Here is a 20293-nt window from a genome sequence, read left to right as displayed (position 1 = left end):
TGACCTGAGCTGAAGGCAAACACTTAACTGAGTCACCCAAGCATCCCTAGCAAAGCCATAATTTTGAATGTATCCGAATTTCCAGTTCAGATACTCAGCAAGGTCACAAGCTGATTTGCATAATGTGGCTTTCTAGACAATCATCTCAAAAATATTTGTTGAAACAGAGCCACTGTTCTTTTTTTTTTTTTTAGATTTTATTTCTTTATTTGAAATAAAGAAAGATTTCACAGTAGACAGAGAGAGTTCACAGTAGACAGAGAGGCAGGCAGAGAGAGAGAGAGAGAGAGGGAAGCAGGCTCCCCGCTGAGCAGAGAGCCGGATGCGGGGCTCGATCCCAGGATCCTGAGATCATGACCCGAGCCGAAGGCAGCGGCTCAACCCACTGAGCCACCCAGGCGCCCCGAGAGCCACTGTTATTTATGGAGCCATAATTTTGACCAAACAACAAGTAAGCAATTGTTTTCACAGGAGAACATTTTTTAAAAGATTTTATTTATTCATATGAGAGAGAGAGACAGCACAAGCAGGGGGAGAGGCAGAGAGAGAGAGAGAGAGAAGCAGACTCCGCAGTGAGCTGGGATCCTGACTTGGGGCTCAATCCCAGGACCTGGAGATCGTGACCTGAGCCGAAGGCAGACACTTAACCGACTGAGCCACCCAGGTGCCCAAGTGTCTTTCTTTTCTTTCTTTCTTTTTTTTTTAATTTTATTTATTTATTTGGCACAGAGAGAGAGAGAGATCACAAGCAGGCAGACAGAGAGGGAAGCAGGCCCCCCGCTGAGCAGAGAGCATGATGCAGGGCTCGATCCCAGAACTCTGGGACCATGACCTGAGCCAAAGGCAGATGCTTAACGCACTGAGCCACCCAAGCGCCCCGTGTCTTTCTTTTTAACAACATTTTCTAATTCCAGTTATTGGCAAAGAGTTCTGGCATCAGTTAATGGCAGCAACACTGTGGCGAGCATCTGCATTGTGCCGAGAAGGTAGATCAGGACTTAATCCTTTATTTAATAATAAGCGAATGTTAAAATGTTCAAACGTGGCATTTTGAACTAATTTCAGACTTACAGAAAAGTTGCAAATATTGCACAGAGTCCTCATATATCCTTCACAAAAATCTGCAAAAGTCTTTTTCCATAACCATAGTACCATTATTTGTTAGGAAATTAACACTGATACAATACTATTAACCAATCATCCCACAAACTTTACTTGAACTTCACAGATTTTCCACGACTGTTCTTTTTCTGCTTCGTTGTCTAATCCAGGATTCCATGTTGCATTTATTCGTCTCCTTAATTTATTCTAGGAGTTTTTTGGTTTGGTTTCTTTTGTTTTCTTAAGTAAGCTGTATACCTAAGGTGGGGCTTGAACTCACCATCTGAAAATCAAGTCTCATGCTCTAGCAACTGAGTCAGCCCAGTGTCCCATCTGGGAATTGTTTTTTTTTTTTTTTTTTTTTTAAGATTTTATTATTGGGGCCCCTGGGTGGCTCAGTGGGTTATAGCCTCTGTTTTCAGCTCAGGTCATGATCCCAGGGTCCTGGGATTGAGCCCCACATTGGGCCCTCTGCTCAGCAGGGAGCCTGCTTCCCTTCCTCTCTCTCTGCTTGCCTCTCTGCCTACTTGTGAACTCTGTCAAATAAATAAATAAGTAAATCTTAAATAAAAAAATTTTATTATTTATTTGAGAGAGAGAGAGAGAGAAAGGAGGGGAGGGGTAGGGGGGAGGGAGAGGAAGAGAGAAAGAATCAAGCAGACTGTGCTGAGCAGGGAGCCTGATGTGGGGCTCAATTCCACAACCCAAGTTGATGACCTGAGCCCAAACCAGGAGTCAGATACTCAACTGACTGAGCCACCCAGGTGGCCCTAGGAGTTATTTTTACTGGGTGAGCTCCACCTTCACAATATATCCCTAACCCCAACACTTCTTTCCACCCCACTGCTACCATCTCAGTCCAAAACACCATCCCTTCCCTGGAAAATGCAGTCTCCTAACCATCTCCCTGTTTTTCTTCAGTCCCTTCCCTACATTCTTTCTGTCCATAGCCCATGAAGCAATCACTTAAAAATCTTTTAAAAATGTTTGTCCTCCTGATCAAAACCCTTTAATTACTTCCTCTTTCATTTTTTAAAAGATTTTATCTATTTATTTATTTGACACACAGAGATCACAAGTAGGCAGAGAGGCAGGCAGAGAGAGAGGAGGAAGCAGGCTTCCCACTGAGCAGAGAGCCCGATGCGGTGCTTGATCCCAGGACCCGGAGATCATGCATGACCTGAGCTGAAGGCAGAGGCTTTAACCCACTGAGCCACCCAGGCACCTCTCCTCTTTCATTTCAAATAAAATCTGCCTCTCTCTCATGTAGTACTCAGCTGCAGGCAAGGATTACCAATGGCTAGTGAGACAGGCTGGGGAACAGAGTGTTTGCATGGTGGCAAAGTTTTACCACCCAGATTACCAAGGGAACGATGTACTCTTAGAAGGAGAGATCTGGTAGTTAGGTCCTTGACCAAGTGGCCAAACTCAGCATCGGAACAGTGCGACCATCTCATGTTTTGGACCTTCAAGTGTGATGCAAGATAAAGTTCACAGTATTACTAGGGAAATGTTCTTGCCAAAAATGCTTAACTTCAACCTATTCAAAACTTCAGATTCAATTTCCATTTTACAAGCGAAACAGGGTTAGTGGAACAAACTAAACACCATGAGGAGACAATGAGACAAATCCAGAATGTAGGACATTCTACTGAAAACTGGTCCAGACTCTGGGAAAGCCCAAGAACAACAACAAAAAAGGTGTCTGTGTGTGTGCGTGTGTGTATCCAATATTAAAAGAGAGCAATGCAGATATTCTTGGGTCATTTGGTAAAATCTGAATATGGGCTGGAAAATTTCCTAGGGGTTAAAATAATTTTGTGGTTATGCAGAAGATCCTTATTCTTAGGAGGCACCCACTGACACATTCAGAAGTAATGTGCCACAGTAATTACTTGCGCATGGTACGGGAAAAAAAATACATAAAAATAAAGCAGGTTTAGCTTCATTTTCCTTAAACTTTTTGTTTTGAAATAATTTCAGAATCACAGATAAGATCCAAAAAATATGGCAGAGTTCCACATACGTACATAAATAAAACAAATATCAAGATATTTTTAAAGTATGTGCTTTCATGTTACATGTTTCTTGAACTATGAAGTTAGTTAAATTTTGTAATAACTGCCATAGTTTTATTTTTTAAAATTTATTTATTTTTTATTTTATTTTTTATTTTTTTTTAAAAGATTTTATTTATTTATTTGACAGAGAGAAATCACAAGTAGTCGGAGAGGCAGGCAGAGATAGAGAGAGAAGCAGGCTCCCTGCTGAGCAGAGAGCCCGATGTGGGACTCGATCCCAGGACCCTGAGATCATGACCTGAGCCGAAGGCAGAGGCTTAACCCTCTGAGCCACCCAGGCGCCCCTGCCGTGGTTTTATTAAACAAGCCATTGCATCTATCTGAAAAACTTATACAACACTTAACTCCTTACAGGTCTACAGGGTCCCACGTAACACGGCTGCCAGCTCTCAGATCTCACGGCCAACAACTTGGGATTCCTGCCAACTGTCCCAAATCAGGGCCTTTGCACTTGTTGCTCACTCGTCTAGATCTCCCTTCCATCCGAATCGGATTTCACCTCTCCAGACGAACCTTCCATTATCTCCTTTCTAAAACAGTCCCACTCTCACTGCCCAAGGCCCTCTCCGAAATTTATTCCTTTTAAATGCCTTATCGTCTCCCCCAGTAAAATGTAAGCTCCAAGAGGAAAAAGACCGCCTTAGTCACGTACTACATCTGCACAGCCCAAACAGTGCCCAGCATACACTAGCCGGCGGAAGACCAGTTACTGATTTAGCAGGTTGGACTTCAACGTAATGACACCATTCACTTAGGGACTCTTTGCCAGGCGGCGGAGGGGTATTTCACCGTACAAGGCAACAGAGACATGCGTACAAGATCCGGGAAGTGTGTTAGGAGAAAGGGGCGGAGCATCGAGGAGTCTCGCGCTTAGAGGCGGTTGGAGCCGTGAGCACAAGATGGACAGGGCTCCTGCTGGGTGCGCTACCCGCGTGCGCACTACGGTCCGCAGCCCGCCGGGGCACAGGAGTTTAAGGCGCCCCGGAGGGGCGGGGAAGTGACCCGGCGCGTGCGCAGTACCCGCGCCAGGGCCAGGTTCCTGTGTGTGGGTTGTGCTTAATCGAGCAGCGCGTGCGCAGCGCGGACGGCGGAGGGATTTGCTACTTGTTCCACCCCTTGCCACTGTCGCCAGCCGAGGCCGCGCGGGCTCGTGAGCAGCGGCCTGGTGCGCGCGCTGGGCGGGCGACGGAGGCAGACGGACGCGGACGCCGCCGGAGTCGAAGCCAGAGCAGGAGTCCCTGCTGCTGAGGGGCCGCCGCAGCCGCCGCGAGCCCCCGGACCGTCGCCAGGCCGAGGAGGGCGCCGCGCGGCGGGTGAGTGTGACTGAGTGGCCTCATCGGGTGCGGAGCCGCTACCCACAACTCCCTGCGGTGGGCCCCGGTCTTTTCCCCGCGGCCGGGCCTCTTTCCCGCGCCACCGCACCTTTCTGCACCCCTTACCCAGAGTCCTCTGGGCACCTGGGCCCTCTTTCCGCAGCTCTCCCGCGGCCCCTTACCCACAGGCCCTTGCGGCGTGTTGCCTTTTTCTCCCTCGCCGCCTCGGCAGCCTGGACCCTTACCCACAATTCCTTTCGTCTGTGGGGGGCCTGGATCTATTACCCACAAGCCCCTAGCTCGAGGGGCTTGTTGCCTCTGAGCCCCTTCCTTGACCTGGGACTTACTGCGATTCCCGCCCCCATAACCTGTTCTCCAGGGTGGGGAGGGGGCCCTCCCTTGTAAGGATCCTTGATCCTCCCCCCTCTCCCGCCCCGGCACGCTCACAGGGAACCTCTCAGCCTCACGGCCCTTGCTCCGGACTCTTAACACTTAACTCCTCAGAAACTCTTTTTCAGTCTTTGTTTCCATGAGCGGCTTTACCCCGCCTTCACACAGCGCCCCCCCCCCCACCTGGTTTCTTTTTCAGACTGAGCCTTAGGATCACTCCCGTGTTCTTACAAAACCTTTTTTATATTGAGACCTTGCTCCTGGATCTCTCTTTTCTTGGGAGTCAGGGGACGGTAGGGGCCTCATCAGTACCCGGTCACCCTAACTTAAGCCTGTCCTGCTTCTGCTCTCAGACTTGGCAAGATGACCCAGTTCCTGCCACCCAACCTTCTGGCCCTCTTTGCTCCCCGTGACCCTATCCCATACCTGCCACCCTTGGAGAAACTGCCACATGAAAAACACCACAACCAACCTTACTGTGGCATTGCGCCCTACATTCGAGAGTTTGAGGTGAGTTCACTGAGCAGACTTGGAATGGTTTGGGTTCAGGGGGCTGCAGAGCTGGATTTGGGAGTCTGGTTTCTGGCCATTTTCTAGCCGTGCGATTTAGGCAGGGGACTCACTTTTTCCAATCCTGTCTTAAATAGTGTTGATACTGTATTCCTTGTAGGATTTGTTTTGTTTTGTTTCTGTTTTTTTTGTTTTTGTTTTTGTTTTTGAAAATTCAGGAACTAGCAGTTGAGGATTCAGGCTTTGGAGTCAGGCCATCTTCGGCTCACACGATTTATCAGTTGTGTGACCTTGGGCGAGTGGTATGTTCTCTTAGTTGATGTATTCATTTTTAGGAATGGGTAGTAGTATTTTTCTCACAATATTGGCAGGGAGTTAACTGCAAAACTTGGTACAGGGCTTGACTTCAAGTAGTCAGCAATCATCGATTTTACCATGGTCACCAGTTTTATTATTAATAGAATGATGTTCATATGGGCTTGAGATTTTCAGCTCTGTAACTGCAGGGTAAACACAAATACGTGGCTTGGGCTTCTGGGCCTCCCTCCCGTCTTTTAATTTGTAAACTGCGGGTGACAACATCAGAGGTGGGTCAGAGCACACCTGAGAAGGGCTGGCACACAGCCAGAAGTCAGAGGAGGCCAGTTCTGGTATCAAGTAAGAACGGGCCGCTGAAGGTAGAGGAGAGATAACAGGAGACTGGTTCTTCAGTAGGATTTGCTGCCCTTGGTGAACCGGTCCTGGGAAAATGTTATTAGCTAATTAAACTAATTTAGTGGCTGCAGGCCTGTGGCACCCTAGATGGCGTAGGTTATGTGGCAGAGTTTAATGAGCGGTTGGTGAGCCCTTCGAGAACTACCCTGACCATCAGAAGGTGTCTGGGTATTGCTTCTGGACTCCACTGTCAGCTCCTTTTGCTTCGACCCTGGTCCTGCTTGCCTTCTGTGATAAAGGACAAATCTTTTGCAGGGTGATGTTTATGTTTACAATGGAATGATTTTGATTTTCCTGTACCTTTAAAGAAAGACTACAGAATAAAAGATAGAAAAAAAATTTTTTTAAGATTTATTTATTTATTTGACAGAGATCACAAGTAGGCAGAGCGGCGGGGAGGTGGGGGGAAGCAGTCTCCCCGCTGAACAGAAAGCCCGATACAGGGCTCAATCCCAGGACCTTGGGATCATGACCCGAGCCAAAGGCAGAGGCTTTAACCCACTGAGCCAGCCAGGTGCCCCAAAAGATCAAATTTTTATTAAGCTCGGTGGGTGTAAAGCAGCTCTATCTGGTTACTGTAGAAGTTTCTGAATTCTTCCATTTTCTGTACTTCTCTTGTCACAGACCAGCAGAGGTTTGTGGATAGCATTTGTCCACAGACCCGTGTTTTTGATCTTTGCCACCCCCTCACTTCCACTGGCCTGGGAAATGTCCCATGTTTCTTGTGTGGAGGGGGCAGTGAGTGGCTGAGGTATCTATTGTTTTCTGGATCAGTGTCCCTTGCAACCTCTGTCCCTCCCACCCTGTCACCTCTCTTCTTGTTCCCAGGACCCTCGAGATGCTCCTCCCCCGACTCGAGCAGAAACTCGGGAGGAACGCATGGAGAGAAAGGTAGGTCATTTTTGCCTGTTGTCCCCACATCTTTTTTTCCTACTTTCTCCAGGATGTTCCCTGACATCAGGGCACTTCTGTCTGCATTCATTTGTACCCCTTTCTCCTGACAGAGACGAGAAAAGATTGAGCGGCGACAGCAGGAAGTGGAGACAGAGCTAAAAATGTGTAAGTGTCTCTTTCTCTTCCATCTCTTCTTCAAATGCTCTTGCATTTGTCTCCCACTGATCCACCCCAGGACTCTAATATGGGAAGGTGGGATGGTTCACTTTTTTAGTTCACAAAGTTGGCCAAACACTGGTTTAGGATGGGGTCTGGGTTGGCAGGAAGGGAGCCTTGAGACCTTGGGCTGGGCTCCCTCAACTGGGGAGCGCACATGGAGGGGCTGCCATGGTGTCATGGGCTGAAGCAGTGAGGCAGTTACAGCCCCACTTCTGGTCCTTCACCATGGGAGTTTTCCATCCCTTGCAGGTATAGGAGGAATTGGGACACAGAACCAGATACACTGTAGCCATTAACCAGACTTTACAAGAAGGGCACTTCAGCATCAGATGGTTCTGAGAAGGGCCTTACAGTCAGAAGACTTGGGCTTTCCTTCTACACCTGTGAGGCTGGTGAAGCATGTCTCTTTGGACCTTATTTCCTGGAGAGGCATGTTTCCTCAGGGCAATTATGCAGATGCCTAACCTTTTTTTTTTTTTTTTTTTTTTTTTTGTAAGATTTTGTTTATTTGGGGCACCTGGGTAGCTCAGTGGGTTAAGCCTCAGCCTTTGGTTCAGGTCATGATCTCGGGGTCCTAGGATCAAGCCTTGCATTAGGTTCTCTGCTCAGCGGGGAGCCTGCTTCCTCCTCTCTCTCTGCCTGACTCTCTCTGATCTCTCTCTCTCTCTCTCTGTGTCCAAAAAAAGGTTTATTTAGAGAGAGTATAAGCAGGAGGAGCAGCAGGCAGAGGAGGAAACAGGTTCCCTGCTGAGCAAGGAGCCCATTGTGGGACTCGATCCCAGGACTCTGGGATCATGACCTGAGCTGAAGGCAGACACTTAGCCAACTGAGCCACCCAGGCACCCCAACTTTTTTTTTTTTTTTTTTTTAAGATTTTATTTATTTGTTAGAGAGCACACAGGCAGGCAGAGTGGCAGGGAGAGGCAGAGAGAGAAGAAGGTTCCTTGCTGAGCAGGGATTCCCAGGAGGTTGATCCCAGGATGCTGGGATCATGACCTGAGCTGAAGGCAATGGCTTAACCCACTGAGCCACCTAGGTGTCCATTCTCTACCCTTTTCTAACAGTTTCTTTTTGCTCTTGGCATAAAGACCAAAGTCTCTTTCCTGCCCACTGTTTAAGACTTGTTGGGTACCATGCTCCCCTCGGGCTCTAGCCACAGCTGCCTCTTCTTTGCCTCATTCTTGCCGGAAGGTCTTGGGCTTTTGCCCAGTCTCTTCCCCCAGTCTGTGATGACACCTTGGTTTATTTGTAGCAGCCCTTGGTATCCCCGTTCAGCTGTGACTTCCTTGCTCAGGTGGAGTGTGTGCTGAAAGCCCCAAGACCCACTGCAGGTTGGTCACTTCGGTCTGCGTGGGGGATTTGAAGGGGATCTTTCTTCACTGGAGTTGCCCGACTGCCCCGAGAGAGCAGGGTTCGGATGGGGTTTGCTCACTTACATGGCCCCAGCCTGGCACAGGACCTGGCACACGGAACTGTTGGCCCCAGTTAGTCTGGGAGTCTTTTCGCTCAATTGTTAAGGCACAGGCCTTGCAGTCTAACTCACTGCGCTTTAACCCTCTTTCTGTCCCTTGCAGCCAAGTGACCTTGGGTAAATCACTTGTCCCCCTAGAAGTTATTTTCCCCCCTTTAGGAATGGGGTCTTGTGTTAAATGACCCCACCACCACAGAGGTGCAGTCAGCCAAATTCAGAATGTGTGAAATTATAGACAACAAATTTGTAACACAGTTTCTTTAACCAGTTAAATGACAAGGGAGGTTGGCAGGAAGCCAGACCTTATGGATTAAGGAATCAAAAGCTCTGTCAGCCACGTGGTGTGGGTGGAACTTGTTTGGATCTGGATTTAAATGAGCTAACTCTAAAAATCCAGTATTGAAACAATTGGCATTTGAGTACTGGGTCTTCAGTTAAGGAAGTAACGGGTTAAGGTGCCGCAATAGTGTGGTGGTTCTGGTTTCTTAAAAGTCTCTGTTAGGGATGCCTGGGTGGCTCGGTTGGATGACTGCCTTCGGCTCAGGTCATGATCCCGGAGTCCCAGGATCGAATCCCACATCAGGCTCCCAGCTCCATGGGGAGTCTGCTTCTCCCTCTGACCTTCTCCTCGCTCATGCTCTCTCTCACTGTCTCTCTCTCTCAAATAAATAAATAAAATCTTAAAAAAAAAAAAAAAAGTCTCTGTTAGAGGCAGAAATGGTATATCTGGGGTTTGATTTAAAATACTTCAGTGAGGGGTGTCTGGGTGGCTCAGTGGGTCTGCCTTTGGCTCAGGTCATGATCCCAGGGTCCTGGGATCAAGCCCCTCATCAAGCTTCCTGCTCGACAGGAAACCTGCTTCTCCCTCTCCCGCTTCTCCTACTTGTGTTCCTTCTCTCCCTGTGTCTCTGTCAAATAATAAAAACCCCCTTTTTAAAAAAATAAATACCTCAGTGGGATTGGGGTGCACTTGAAATGGATAGCCAAGGTTGATAATTGAAGCTGATTTCTATGGTTCATTGTATTGTTTTCTGCAGTCCTACATGTTTGGACTTTTGCATAATTGAAAAAAGCATGCATCAAGTACATTCCGGTTTTTATGCGTCTCTCCGAGAGCCTCTGTTCCCACTGCTGAAGCATGCTGTCTCTCATCGCAGTAAACGGCTGCCCTTCAAGGGGACCTTGTCCTTTCTAAAGCAGTTGGTCTGCATTCTATGATTGATTTCTCATAGCTTCAAGGCATGGCAGAGGTTATTACTCATATTTTTAAGACAAGGAAAATCAAGAATTGTTGAGGCCTAGTATGCTTACTGAGAGTTCTTTTTTTTTTAAGATTTTATTTATTTATTTGACAGAGATCACAAGTAGGCAGAGAGAGAGGGGGAAGCAGGCTCCCCGCTGAGTAGAGAGCCCAATTCAGGGCTCAATCCCAGGACCCTGAGATCATGACCTGAGCTGAAGGCAGAGGCTTAACCCACTGAGCCACCCAGGCGCCCCCTTACTGTAGTTCTGAAATACTCCCCCACCCCCAACCCAAAAGTCTTATGAGGTTTCCCCAGCACACAGTACAGTTCTTTGAGCCGCTGCTCAGGGTTCTACCTCGATCAGCCCTTTAGCCAAGGATTTCCCAAAGGCAGAATTTCTCTGCCAGCATGATGGAGCGCTCACTGGTGACCTGCCAACCAGCTCTAGTTCTCTGCTGCCGTCATTGTGCTGACATGTTCTTTTTTCAGGTACAGGGGTGCTCTTGGCTGGCTGCACTAGCTTTTGCCTTTAGTCACATTCATGGGCCCCTCGCGGAAGCAGGAACCACAGAGCCTGCCACAGTGTACCTGTGGTGCTGCTGGGCACCTCCATGCTGCCCGCCGTGAATTCCACTCCCCCAGGCAGCAGTCAGTCGTCCGTCCGTCCCTCTGCTGCATTCCTTCTGCACCTGTTCGACCACCTACTGCCTGGTGTTGGCAGATGCATTTCTTGTTACTGCCCTGAGACTTCTGGGTCTTCGATCAGGTGCCCTCATCCCACTGAGGTCTTTCCTGATTTTCCACTTAAAGCTCTCCTGCCTGGGTCTGTCACTGTCTGATAGAACTAAATGGTTGCCTTACCTTGTTGATGGTCAGCCTCCCTGCATTTGTGTCTGATCTCACAGTTCTCTTTTGGTCCGGTTTGCTGTGAAATCCTGGACACTTAACGACAGCTCCAGGCACTCACTAGTCCTTAATGGGTACCTGTTAAATGAGTGGATGAGAGCGTCCTGGTGCAGACCTAGAGACCAGGGCACAGAAAATGACAGCGCGGAGGGGTGACATAGGGTGAGCAGCTTAAGGGGGCAGGCGCAAAGATGGGGTTGTCTTCAAAGTCTGCCATCAGTTTCCAGGTAGTTATTCCTTTAAATGTGGGCTCAGTCTGTTGGTTTTTAGTAAATTCTCTGAAGTCACCTTGCACTTTGCAGTATAGCCATCTCACAGGAAACAGATCTGGAACTTTATTTCACTGGCTTTTTGCAACACCTGGACTATCTTCCTGAGAAGCCGGTGCCTGGACATTCAGCGTGGAGCCTGGTAGTTAGAACCCCCGGCCTGTGAGGTCAGGCTGAGGTGTAAAGCCGGGCTTGGCCTCTTCATTGCTCTGATGCTTCTTCCTCTTCCATGCTTCAGGGGTTGGCTTTGTTTCCATTTGCCAGATGATGAATCCTCGTGTCGGGGCCTGATTATATGTGCAATGAATTATTAATGTTCCTTTTCTCCTGTTCCCCTACAACACGGCAGGTTGTTCCTGAGGGTGGTACTGTGTCATGGAGGAACCGCCTCCGCTGGGCACTGGGCAGGGTGCCTCTGGGGCCCTGGCGGGAGTCGAGGGCTGTTGTGTGGGGTTGGGTCACCATAGTCTGAAAAGGATTTCTTCCCGGGCCTGAGCCTTCAGAATCCCTTCCGGAATGGGTTCTGTAGTAGATTTTGGCTCCTGTCTGCAGAGATGGTTATTCCTCCGTGGCCTTGTGGTCGGAGAATCTGATCAGCATCTTGTGCCCTGGCTTTCTCCCTGAGGCACAGAGGGAAGAAAGCAAGGCTCTGCCTCTCTGGGGCCCTCTCCCGGCCTTTGAGCTAAGGTTTTCCCACGGGCTGTAGTTGCGAGCTGTGCCAGCGGGTGGCAGTGGGGCCCTGCAGGTGATGGAGGAAAGCTCCCCCACCCCACACACACACCAGTGGCTATCTGGCTGCCTCCACAGAGGTGCCCCGTCTTCCCCTGGAAGGGACTGGAGCCTTTGCATGTATAGGTCTGAATGGCACTTAGGGTGGTCCTGCCCAGTCAGCTTGAGGTCAGCCTCCCCCTTCCCCTGTCAGCTTAAACTGACTACTCACAGAAGGGCCACCGTGCTCTAAGGCAGCTGGAGAGAGGAGCATGCCCAAGGTCTCCAGGTCACCAGCGGTTTTCCTCTATCTAACGGGCCTCTGCCCATCTGTGTGTCTCTGTCTTGCTGGGTGAGGCTGTGGACACTCAGTCCTTACACATTGTGTTCTTCTTGCGCAGGGGACCCTCACAATGATCCCAATGCTCAGGGTGATGCCTTCAAGACTCTCTTTGTGGCTAGAGTGGTGAGTCTGCAGCTCCCCGTCCCTGGAGTGCCAGAGGAGCCTAGATCCCTGGGCTGCTAAGAGCTTGAGTGTGGGACAAAGGACAATAGACTAAGTCCTGGAATGCTCTGAGGGCTTTGGGATGGTTCACTTCTCTGTCTTAACGTTGTGTCTGTCTCCCGATAGAACTATGACACGACAGAATCGAAGCTCCGGAGAGAGTTTGAGGTGTACGGACCCATCAAAAGAGTGAGTGAACTGGGGCTTTGGCTACTCGAATTGGGGCGCGATGCGGGGAGGGAGAAGGCCGGCTCCTGGCCCCAAGGATGTGTCCTGTTATTTTGGGGCTTCAGAGACCACGGCCTACGTTCACATTCTGAGTGCACTAACACGCAGCTGGCTTTGGGTAGCAGAAAGGGCGGCTTTCTGTTGATTTAGGGTATGAGTAGGCAAACTACAAACTTACTGTTTGTAAATATAGGCTTGTCGGTGACCAGCCGAGCCCATTTATTCACTGTTGTCTGTGGCTGCTGTTTCTGAAGGCAGAGTCCGGTAGTTAGACCCTGAGGCCCTCAGCTGAAGTACTTGCTGTCTGGCCCTTCAGAGAAAAAGTGTAAATGTGTGTGCTGACTCCTGTTTCAGAAGAAGGCTTTATGTTTAACCAATGTGTCTTAAATTCACTGAAAAGTCCCATGAGCGCTCTGGGCCTTAGCGAGGGCTGGGGATTATTGCGCACGTACTGCCAAGCCCGGCGCTGTGAGAGCCACAGTCATTCTGGGCTCCTGAGGACAGGGAGAGGGTCTGAGGCCTCTGTCGCTGGCAGCACCCAGCCCAGGGCCTTTGGCACAGGCTGATGATTGAAGGGGTGAGATTTCCTAGTCTGAGAACTGATTTCTACCTGCGGCTCCGCCCAGATACACATGGTCTACAGTAAGCGGTCAGGAAAGCCCCGAGGCTACGCCTTCATCGAGTACGAACATGAGCGAGACATGCACTGTGAGTACCTCCCGGCCTGAGCCCTGCGCTCTGACCCTCTCTCTCCTCTGCTGCCCAGCCCCTTCCCGTCGTCTGTCCCCACCCCCCACCCTGCCAAACCTGACATTAGCGATGTCTCTCCTCCTCCTCCCTCTGTTTCTGATATATCTTTTTTTTTTTTATATACGTGTTTTTTAAAAAACAAAAACCAAAATCCCCCACAACGTGTGTGTGTGTGTGAACCTGGGGAGGTAAGTGTCACACGTTGAACCTCAGGGGCAAGGAGGGAACTGGGTGGGGGCTGGGGCCAGCTGGAGGTGGGGGAGGGGTCGGATGTTTGGGGAGCCTCTCCCCATTCCCCCCACCAGCATTGGGGGCCGGCCAGGATGGAATGAGGACTGGCCTTTGAAACTGCCCTCTCTTTCCCTCAGCAGCGCTGGGGCTGGGCCACCCGACCCTCCGCCTCCCCACCCCTGGCCCCCCACCCTGTTCCTCAGCGGGCAGTGGGTTGGTAGGCATGCTTAGCGCCTGCCCCCACCTCTCCAAAGCCCCCTTTGAGGCTGCGGCGGCGTCCACACGGGCAGGGACGGGTGGTGGGGGGCGGGCAGGGCTGCGGCGTGTCCAGGGGCCGCCGTATTAATTGACTGTTCTTATTGTCACTGCAGCCACCACGCAGCTGGCTTGCAGCTGATGCTTACGCTCCCCTTACAACACCTCAGTGTATGGTTGGTATAAGGGTTTGTATCATGGGTAAGATCACTCAGCACCGCACACCAGCCCAGCTTAGCCAGGCAGCTCAGGAGCAGTGAGGCATCCCTCCTCCCATTCCCAGTTGCCCCCTCAGGCTCCCCGCACCCAGAACCCTTTCCTTGTTTGGGTGCCCTTTGTCCCTCCTGCCGACCCTTCCCCCAGTCCGTATATGCTCTCTGATAGTCTTGCTGATCCCAGGAAGGGAAGGATGAGCCCTGATGGGAAAGGCAGCTAGCCTCTCCGGTTGGGCTCCACTCAACCCCTGACTTAAACTGGCTTCATGGCGTTAGCGGCAGGGTTACAGGAATACTGCAGACCGGGCGCACTAGGGCGAGGGCTCCGTGGGGAACCCTTCAACCCTTTGCTCCTGGCCCCCGTGCTTTTGTGGGGCTGTCACTGTGGTGGCCCTGGAGAATCTTTTTGGTTGCTAGACTCAGGGTGCTGTGCCCCTTTTCTGTCTGCCTTATCATGGTTGAGGCTTGCCAAAGGGCTGTGGTGGCCAGCGGCTCTGCAGAGTGCATGGAATTGGGGGTTGGGGTGTGGGAGGGACCGAGTGACAGGCTGCAAGCAGCTGAAGGTGTTGCAGATTTTACTTAAGACCCTTCCACTGTCTAGAGACCTAAGAGAGGGAGAGAAAGAGAAGCCTAGAAGTACACATGTCACATGGTTTCTTTGTTGGTACTCTTGGGTTGGGCCTTTTCTGGGTTTTGGGATACTGAACCAGAGCAGGGTTCCTTTGCTTGACTGTGTTCCCAGTCCTTAAATCCCTTCTCCCCCACTACCCTCCTCTGGGTTTGGGGGCCAAATGGCCCCTCTTCCTCAAATCACGGGCAGCACTCCATCTCCTGGACCCCCCCCAGGCTGTCTACTTGTGTGCCAGCCTTTTGAGTGGCAGGTGGTGGGAGGGAGTGTGGAATTCGAGGTGGAAAAGTCCTGCTATGTGCTGCGAGGGGGTGGGGCGTGTGCTTAGTTTAGTGTGGACTTTACTGGGAAAGGTAAGGGCGGACAGGTTCACTAAGGTCTCCCCAGCCTTCTTTTTAAAAATTCAACAAGCTAGTCCCCAGGCTTTACCAGCTCCTAGACTTGACGTTAACCCTTGTCTCCCCCGTCTTTCAAGGCTTCCATGAGGTTTCTTTGGGGTCCACCACTTCCTCTGCCTGTCTCCAGGTGGTGCAGGAGATGTGGTTCCTCTCCCTCTTTGTGGCTCCCTAGAACCCCCCACTTCCCTTCCCTGTAGCTTTAGCTGACCCCATGGTGGTGGGTGTGGGGTCTGTGCGCGTGCTCAGGTAAGCTTGGGGGCTCCAGGTAAGCGGTCCCGTGTCCCCCCCCCGGGAAGCCCGCCTCCTCGCCAGGCCCCCAGGAGTTGCCGAGCCCCCCCCATCCCGCTCGGTTTGGACACCCGCAAGGCCGGCATCGGTAAATGGCACCTTTTTCTCTTCCTCTGGTTGTTATTTGGGGGGGAGAGGGCTGGGGCGGGGCAGGGTATTGTGGTTGGTTGAGGACAACTCCCTAGGCCAGGGCTGGGGGTGGGAAAGAGACCTTTTTGGCCTTCCCGACGCCCCGTGTGAGACAGGCCCGGGATCAGGCCTGCCCATCACTGTGCCCTGCCCAAGAGCAGGAACATGCCTCTCCCTGAATCTCCCCCTCTACTCCTCACCCATCCCGAGAGGCTCCGGCTGGGGTTGGCCTCCCAGCATGTGTTGAGCTGGGGGTGTGGAGGGAGAGATGGGATGGGGACTGGGATTGGGTGGCAGTCAGTCGGCTCAGGTAAGGCAGGAATTGTCGGTAGCACCGCACGCCTCCCATGCCTCCCTCCACTTTCCCTCTCCCCCAACTGCTGTAGGGGGCCCCTCCAGGCCCCCTGGGAGCACCATAACCCACCCTTCTGCTCCCTGCCATCTCCTAAAGATTTCTCCCACCCTTTTCTGGTTCATTTTCTGTTCTGATGTCTGTTACCCCCCCCCCCCCCCGCTCACCTCCGCCCCCCACCCCTAAAAACACAAAAAAACAAAAAGGAAAACCGGTGTGAACTGGGGTGCAGAGCGGCCCAGCTGGGCCTCCTGCCCCAGCATGATGGTTTAGGGTGCATGCCTGGGGTTGTGGAGGAGCCCTCCCCCACAGCAGAGTCCAGCCTTAAGTTAACCTCCAGTTTCTTTGCAGCAACTTTGGCCGCCTGGGCAGGAGGGGGCTGCTCTGTCAAATGGGAGTAGGAGGGGCCTGGGTGCCCAGGGGTATGGTGGTTGGGATGGTCTTGCTCCCCCCCAGTAGCAATTGGGGGATGATTAACAGGTGCCAAGATGGAGCAGGCCCCTCCTGGTTTGGGAGAGGGTTGGTCTGGCTGTCAGTTGCCTGGCTGGTGGGCGTGTGTGTGTGTGTGTGCGCGCAAGCGCAAAGAGTGCATTGATGGGGACGTGCGGGTGGGGATGCCACAGAGCTGGGCCCTGTCCTGACTAGAGGACCCTCTGGGGACTCCTCCCCCTCCCCCCTCCCCACGTCTGTTGCAGCCGCTTACAAGCACGCAGACGGCAAGAAGATTGATGGCAGGAGAGTCCTTGTGGATGTGGAGAGGGGCCGAACTGTGAAGGGCTGGCGGCCCCGGCGGCTAGGTGAGCACTTCCTGCCGGGACTGCGCCTGCCGGGACTGGTGGGCCTGACCCCCTTCTGCATCCCTCTGCTGCTTCCTATCTTCCCTTCCTTTTTCGCCTTGCCTGGCTGTTCATCATACCCTTCCCTCCCTCCGGCTTCTCTTGTCACCATCATCCTTCCTGATGGCTGTCTTCTCATTCTGGGTCATTGATGAGTTGGAGCACTGGCTTGGAGAGGCGAGTCTGAGACCAGATGTCAGTTTGTGCTCTTACTAATTGGTGCATTTGCCCTTCTTCCTGCCTCATTTCCCTTGATCCTGGAAAGTCGGGGTAACTGCAAAGTTCACTGAGTTCAGCACAGGATGCCTAGTTTGGCAGTTGGCCCACAGTAGGGCTCCTGAAGGTCTCGCTGTCACCCATATAGTCTTAGCTCTCGCTCCTTTGTTTATTCATCGGTTACCAGCTGTGTACTGTGCTTTCAGTCCGGAACAAGACGTGGACAGCCTCTGTCTGTCTCTGATTGTTACTCAGCCTGTCGGTCACAGTCAGTTTGGTTGCAAGTATTAAAAGCACATTTGAGGTTTTTAAAGCACAAAGGAGCTTTGTTGGGAAAGAATCCTGGGAGTCCCTTGGAGCCCAGACATGTGTGATGGTCCTCCCGTACACCTGGCGGCTGGGTCTTAGAGCTGCCCAGAGCTGCCCCTGGCGTCCCTGCAGCCCGCGTCCACCTTGTCTGCTGTCCCCGCAGACTGGTCTCATCTGTGCTTCCCTGCACAGGCCGTGTGCCTGCTCTGCCGTTTCCGCTTTACCCCTAGTCCTGGGTGCGTCTCTGTGCTCTGAGGTGCTTGGATCTCAGGGGCTCAGCGTGGGGCCTAGACCTGGGGCTGCCGGTCCTGCCATCCTTTCAGGCCTGTGAAGGACCTGCTCCTGCGAGGGTGAGTGACGGCTCTCCGAGAGAGGTGGTCCTACCCTGGCTGACACCTCAGGCGGGTGCGGGACTGCTGCTCTTCTCCCACCTCCCCGTCACTCTTCTCATCCTGGCCTGGCCAGGGTAACCCAGACCACACATGCACCTGCTGAGCCTCAGACAGGAGAGAGCTTCTTACCTTCCCTCATTTCTCTGGGGTGGCGTGAGTTTTTCAGAGTGTTCTGTTTGCACTTGTAGGATTCTGGAATCTCAGAGTCTTCTAGTTCAGCTGGCATTCAGACTTGGTGATAGCAGTACATCCTGACCCAATATATATCTGGAAAAATAGCATCCAGAACAAAAGTTCTGTGAGCAATAATCATCTTTTTTACAGGGAATATGTACTAGTATTTTATGTTCTGTTGTTTTATTATGTTTTCTTAATATATTGGTTGCAAGCCATCCGATAGATGATGGGATCCACAGCTGGATCGTGACCTGAAAAGGGGAGACAGTAGCCCGTGCTACGCCCTGCCTGTGATATTCCAGATGCTTGGCAGTGGTCTCTCCCGCCTAGAATGTTTGCTCTTCAAGCAGTCTTTCTCCTTTTTCACTGGCATTGCTAGAAGCCATTTCCTTATATGAAACTCGGGCCTGCCTCACTGAATCTTTCTTCCAGTCCGAGTGGTGCAGAGAGGGGCACGAGAGGGGAAGTTCTGGAGTCGGCTGGGAGCCCAAGCCCGGTTCTGCACCTTCGTTGCCAAGGCCCTGTGCAAGTGACTTTGTTTTCCTGTCTGCATAAGGTGTCTCCTGCTCCTTGGAGTCGTTGGGTCAGTCACCTGACTTTAGCACTAGACTTTAATCTTTTGGCTGCTCTACCACGTGCTGGTTACGGTGAGCAGAGCCAGTCAGTCCCAACCTTGATGGTGCTGAGAGTCTGCCAGGAAGGGCAGGCGCCCCTTAACTGGCACAGGTGTGTAAATGTGAGCTTCCGGAAGTTTCAGGAGGCTCATATGGTCTGTGAGTGTATGATGGCGGGCAGCTGAGTCCAGTAGGTCAGGGCAGGCCTGAGGAAGTGCCGCTCCGGCTAAGACAGGAAGGGTGAGTAAGTTAGCTCCCCAGGGAGGGTGAGATTCTAGGGAGAGATGAGTGTTCGCAGACAGGGGCAGAAAGGAGGCAGAGGCTGCGAGGAGATTGAGACCACCCAGAACGTAAAGAACCGGGGGCCCCTGGTTGAAAGGTGGGCAGTGCGAAGCCATTGGAGGCTTTGAGGCAGGTCAGTTCAGAGGGTCACTGACTTGGAGCGCTTGGATGGCTCAGTTGGTTGAGTGTCTGCTTCAACTCAGGGCGTGATCTCTGGGTCCTGGGGTAGAACCCCTTCCCTGCTCAGCGGGGAGTCTTATTTCTCCCTTTCTGCCCCACCCCCACTCATGCTCTCTATCAAATAATTAAATCTTTTAAAGAAAAAAGTTACCGGCTTAGGGCGGTGTGAGGCGGCCGCTGTGTGGGAAGGGTGTGCGAGGCTCTGCTGTATCTGGAGGCTGGGGCATGCGCTTTGGAGTCTGAGTGCAGGTGTTTCCCAGCTGGCACCTTGTGAAAGTCCTCACGTGTCTGTAAAGCGTGGCTTTTGTAATGTGGCTGCAGTCCGTCCTTTCGCTCTTCAGTGCCCATTTCCCTTCCCTCCGCGCCCTGCCCAGACTGACCCTCTCTCGCCTGCTCCCACCCTAGGAGGTGGCCTTGGTGGGACCAGAAGAGGCGGGGCCGACGTGAACATCCGGCATTCCGGCCGGGACGATACTTCCCGCTATGATGAGAGGTAAGATTGGGCAGCCGGTTTCCTGGGATGGGGGTGGTCACGTGGGGGAGCCCTGCCACAAACCTCTGCCCACCTCATCCAGGCCCGGCCCCTCCCCGCTGCCCCACAGGGACCGAGACCGGGACCGCGAGCGGGAGCGCAGGGAACGAAGCCGCGAGCGAGACAAGGAGCGAGAACGGCGACGCTCCCGCTCTCGGGACCGGCGGCGGCGCTCACGGAGTCGCGACAAGGAGGAGCGGAGGCGCTCCAGGGAGCGTAGCAAAGACAAGGACCGGGAACGGAAGCGGCGAAGTAGCCGGAGCCGGGAGCGGGCACGGCGGGAGCGAGAGCGCAAGGAGGAGCTGCGTGGTGGTGGAGGTGGTGGTGACATGGCAGAGCCCTCTGAGGCCGGCGATGCGCCTCCTGACGATGGGCCTCCTGGGGAGCTGGGTCCTGATGGCCCTGATGGTCCAGAGGAGAAGGGCCGAGATCGTGACCGGGAACGACGTCGGAGCCACCGGAGCGAGCGGGAGCGGCGACGGGACCGTGACCGAGACCGGGATCGCGAGCACAAGCGGGGGGAGCGGGGTGGTGAACGGGGCAGGGATGAGGCCCGAGGTGGGGGTGGTGGCGGCCAGGACAACGGGCTGGAGGGTCTGGGCAACGAAAGCCGAGACATGTACATGGAATCTGAGGGAGGTGATGGGTATCTTGCTCCGGAGAACGGGTATTTGATGGAGGCCGCACCAGAGTGATGAGGGCCTCCCCCTGTTTTGTTTTGGACCTGTTCCTACCCACCCCCTGCTGTCATCCTCTCCCCTGACCTTGGCCACCACCTAAGTTTGCCAGCCAAGGGTACGAGTCTCCTTATTTGTTCACGCCCCTCAGATTTAAAAATAAAATTAATTTCCTGTTGATAATGAGCACCTTGGTTTCTTCACTGCTCTTCCTGTCTTTCCCCCACCAAGGTCGTCACCTGACTGTTAATAGCCCCACTTGGGTTTGTATCAGGCCCT

The 20293-nt window shown here is 52.4% G+C and overlaps 1 protein-coding gene across 3 annotated transcripts; it reads left to right on the top strand.

Moving 5' to 3' along the window:
* The first annotated feature begins 4282 nt into the window (after positions 1-4282).
* On the top strand, positions 4283-20200 carry SNRNP70 (small nuclear ribonucleoprotein U1 subunit 70). Of its 3 annotated transcripts, none has more exons than XM_059152784.1 (10): positions 4283-4495; positions 5239-5395; positions 6938-7000; positions 7114-7168; positions 12222-12286; positions 12452-12514; positions 13180-13261; positions 16495-16596; positions 19211-19298; positions 19408-20200. In XM_059152784.1, exons 2-10 carry the CDS (start codon positions 5249-5251, stop codon positions 20030-20032), a joined length of 1290 nt encoding a protein of 429 aa, XP_059008767.1. In that variant the 5' UTR covers positions 4283-4495; positions 5239-5248; the 3' UTR covers positions 20033-20200. The 3 variants fall into 3 exon arrangements, with proteins under 3 accessions (XP_059008767.1, XP_059008766.1, XP_059008768.1); XM_059152783.1 differs by having other exon boundaries at positions 19381-20200; XM_059152785.1 differs by lacking the exon at positions 4283-4495 and having other exon boundaries at positions 5217-5395; positions 19381-20200.
* Positions 20201-20293: the final 93 nt, after the last annotated feature.

Source organism: Mustela lutreola, chromosome 16 (assembly GCF_030435805.1).
Source record: "Mustela lutreola isolate mMusLut2 chromosome 16, mMusLut2.pri, whole genome shotgun sequence".
NCBI lineage: Eukaryota > Metazoa > Chordata > Mammalia > Carnivora > Mustelidae > Mustela > Mustela lutreola.
The sequence above is the reverse complement of the archived record's forward strand: the minus strand, read 5'-3'. Positions and strand labels throughout refer to the sequence as shown.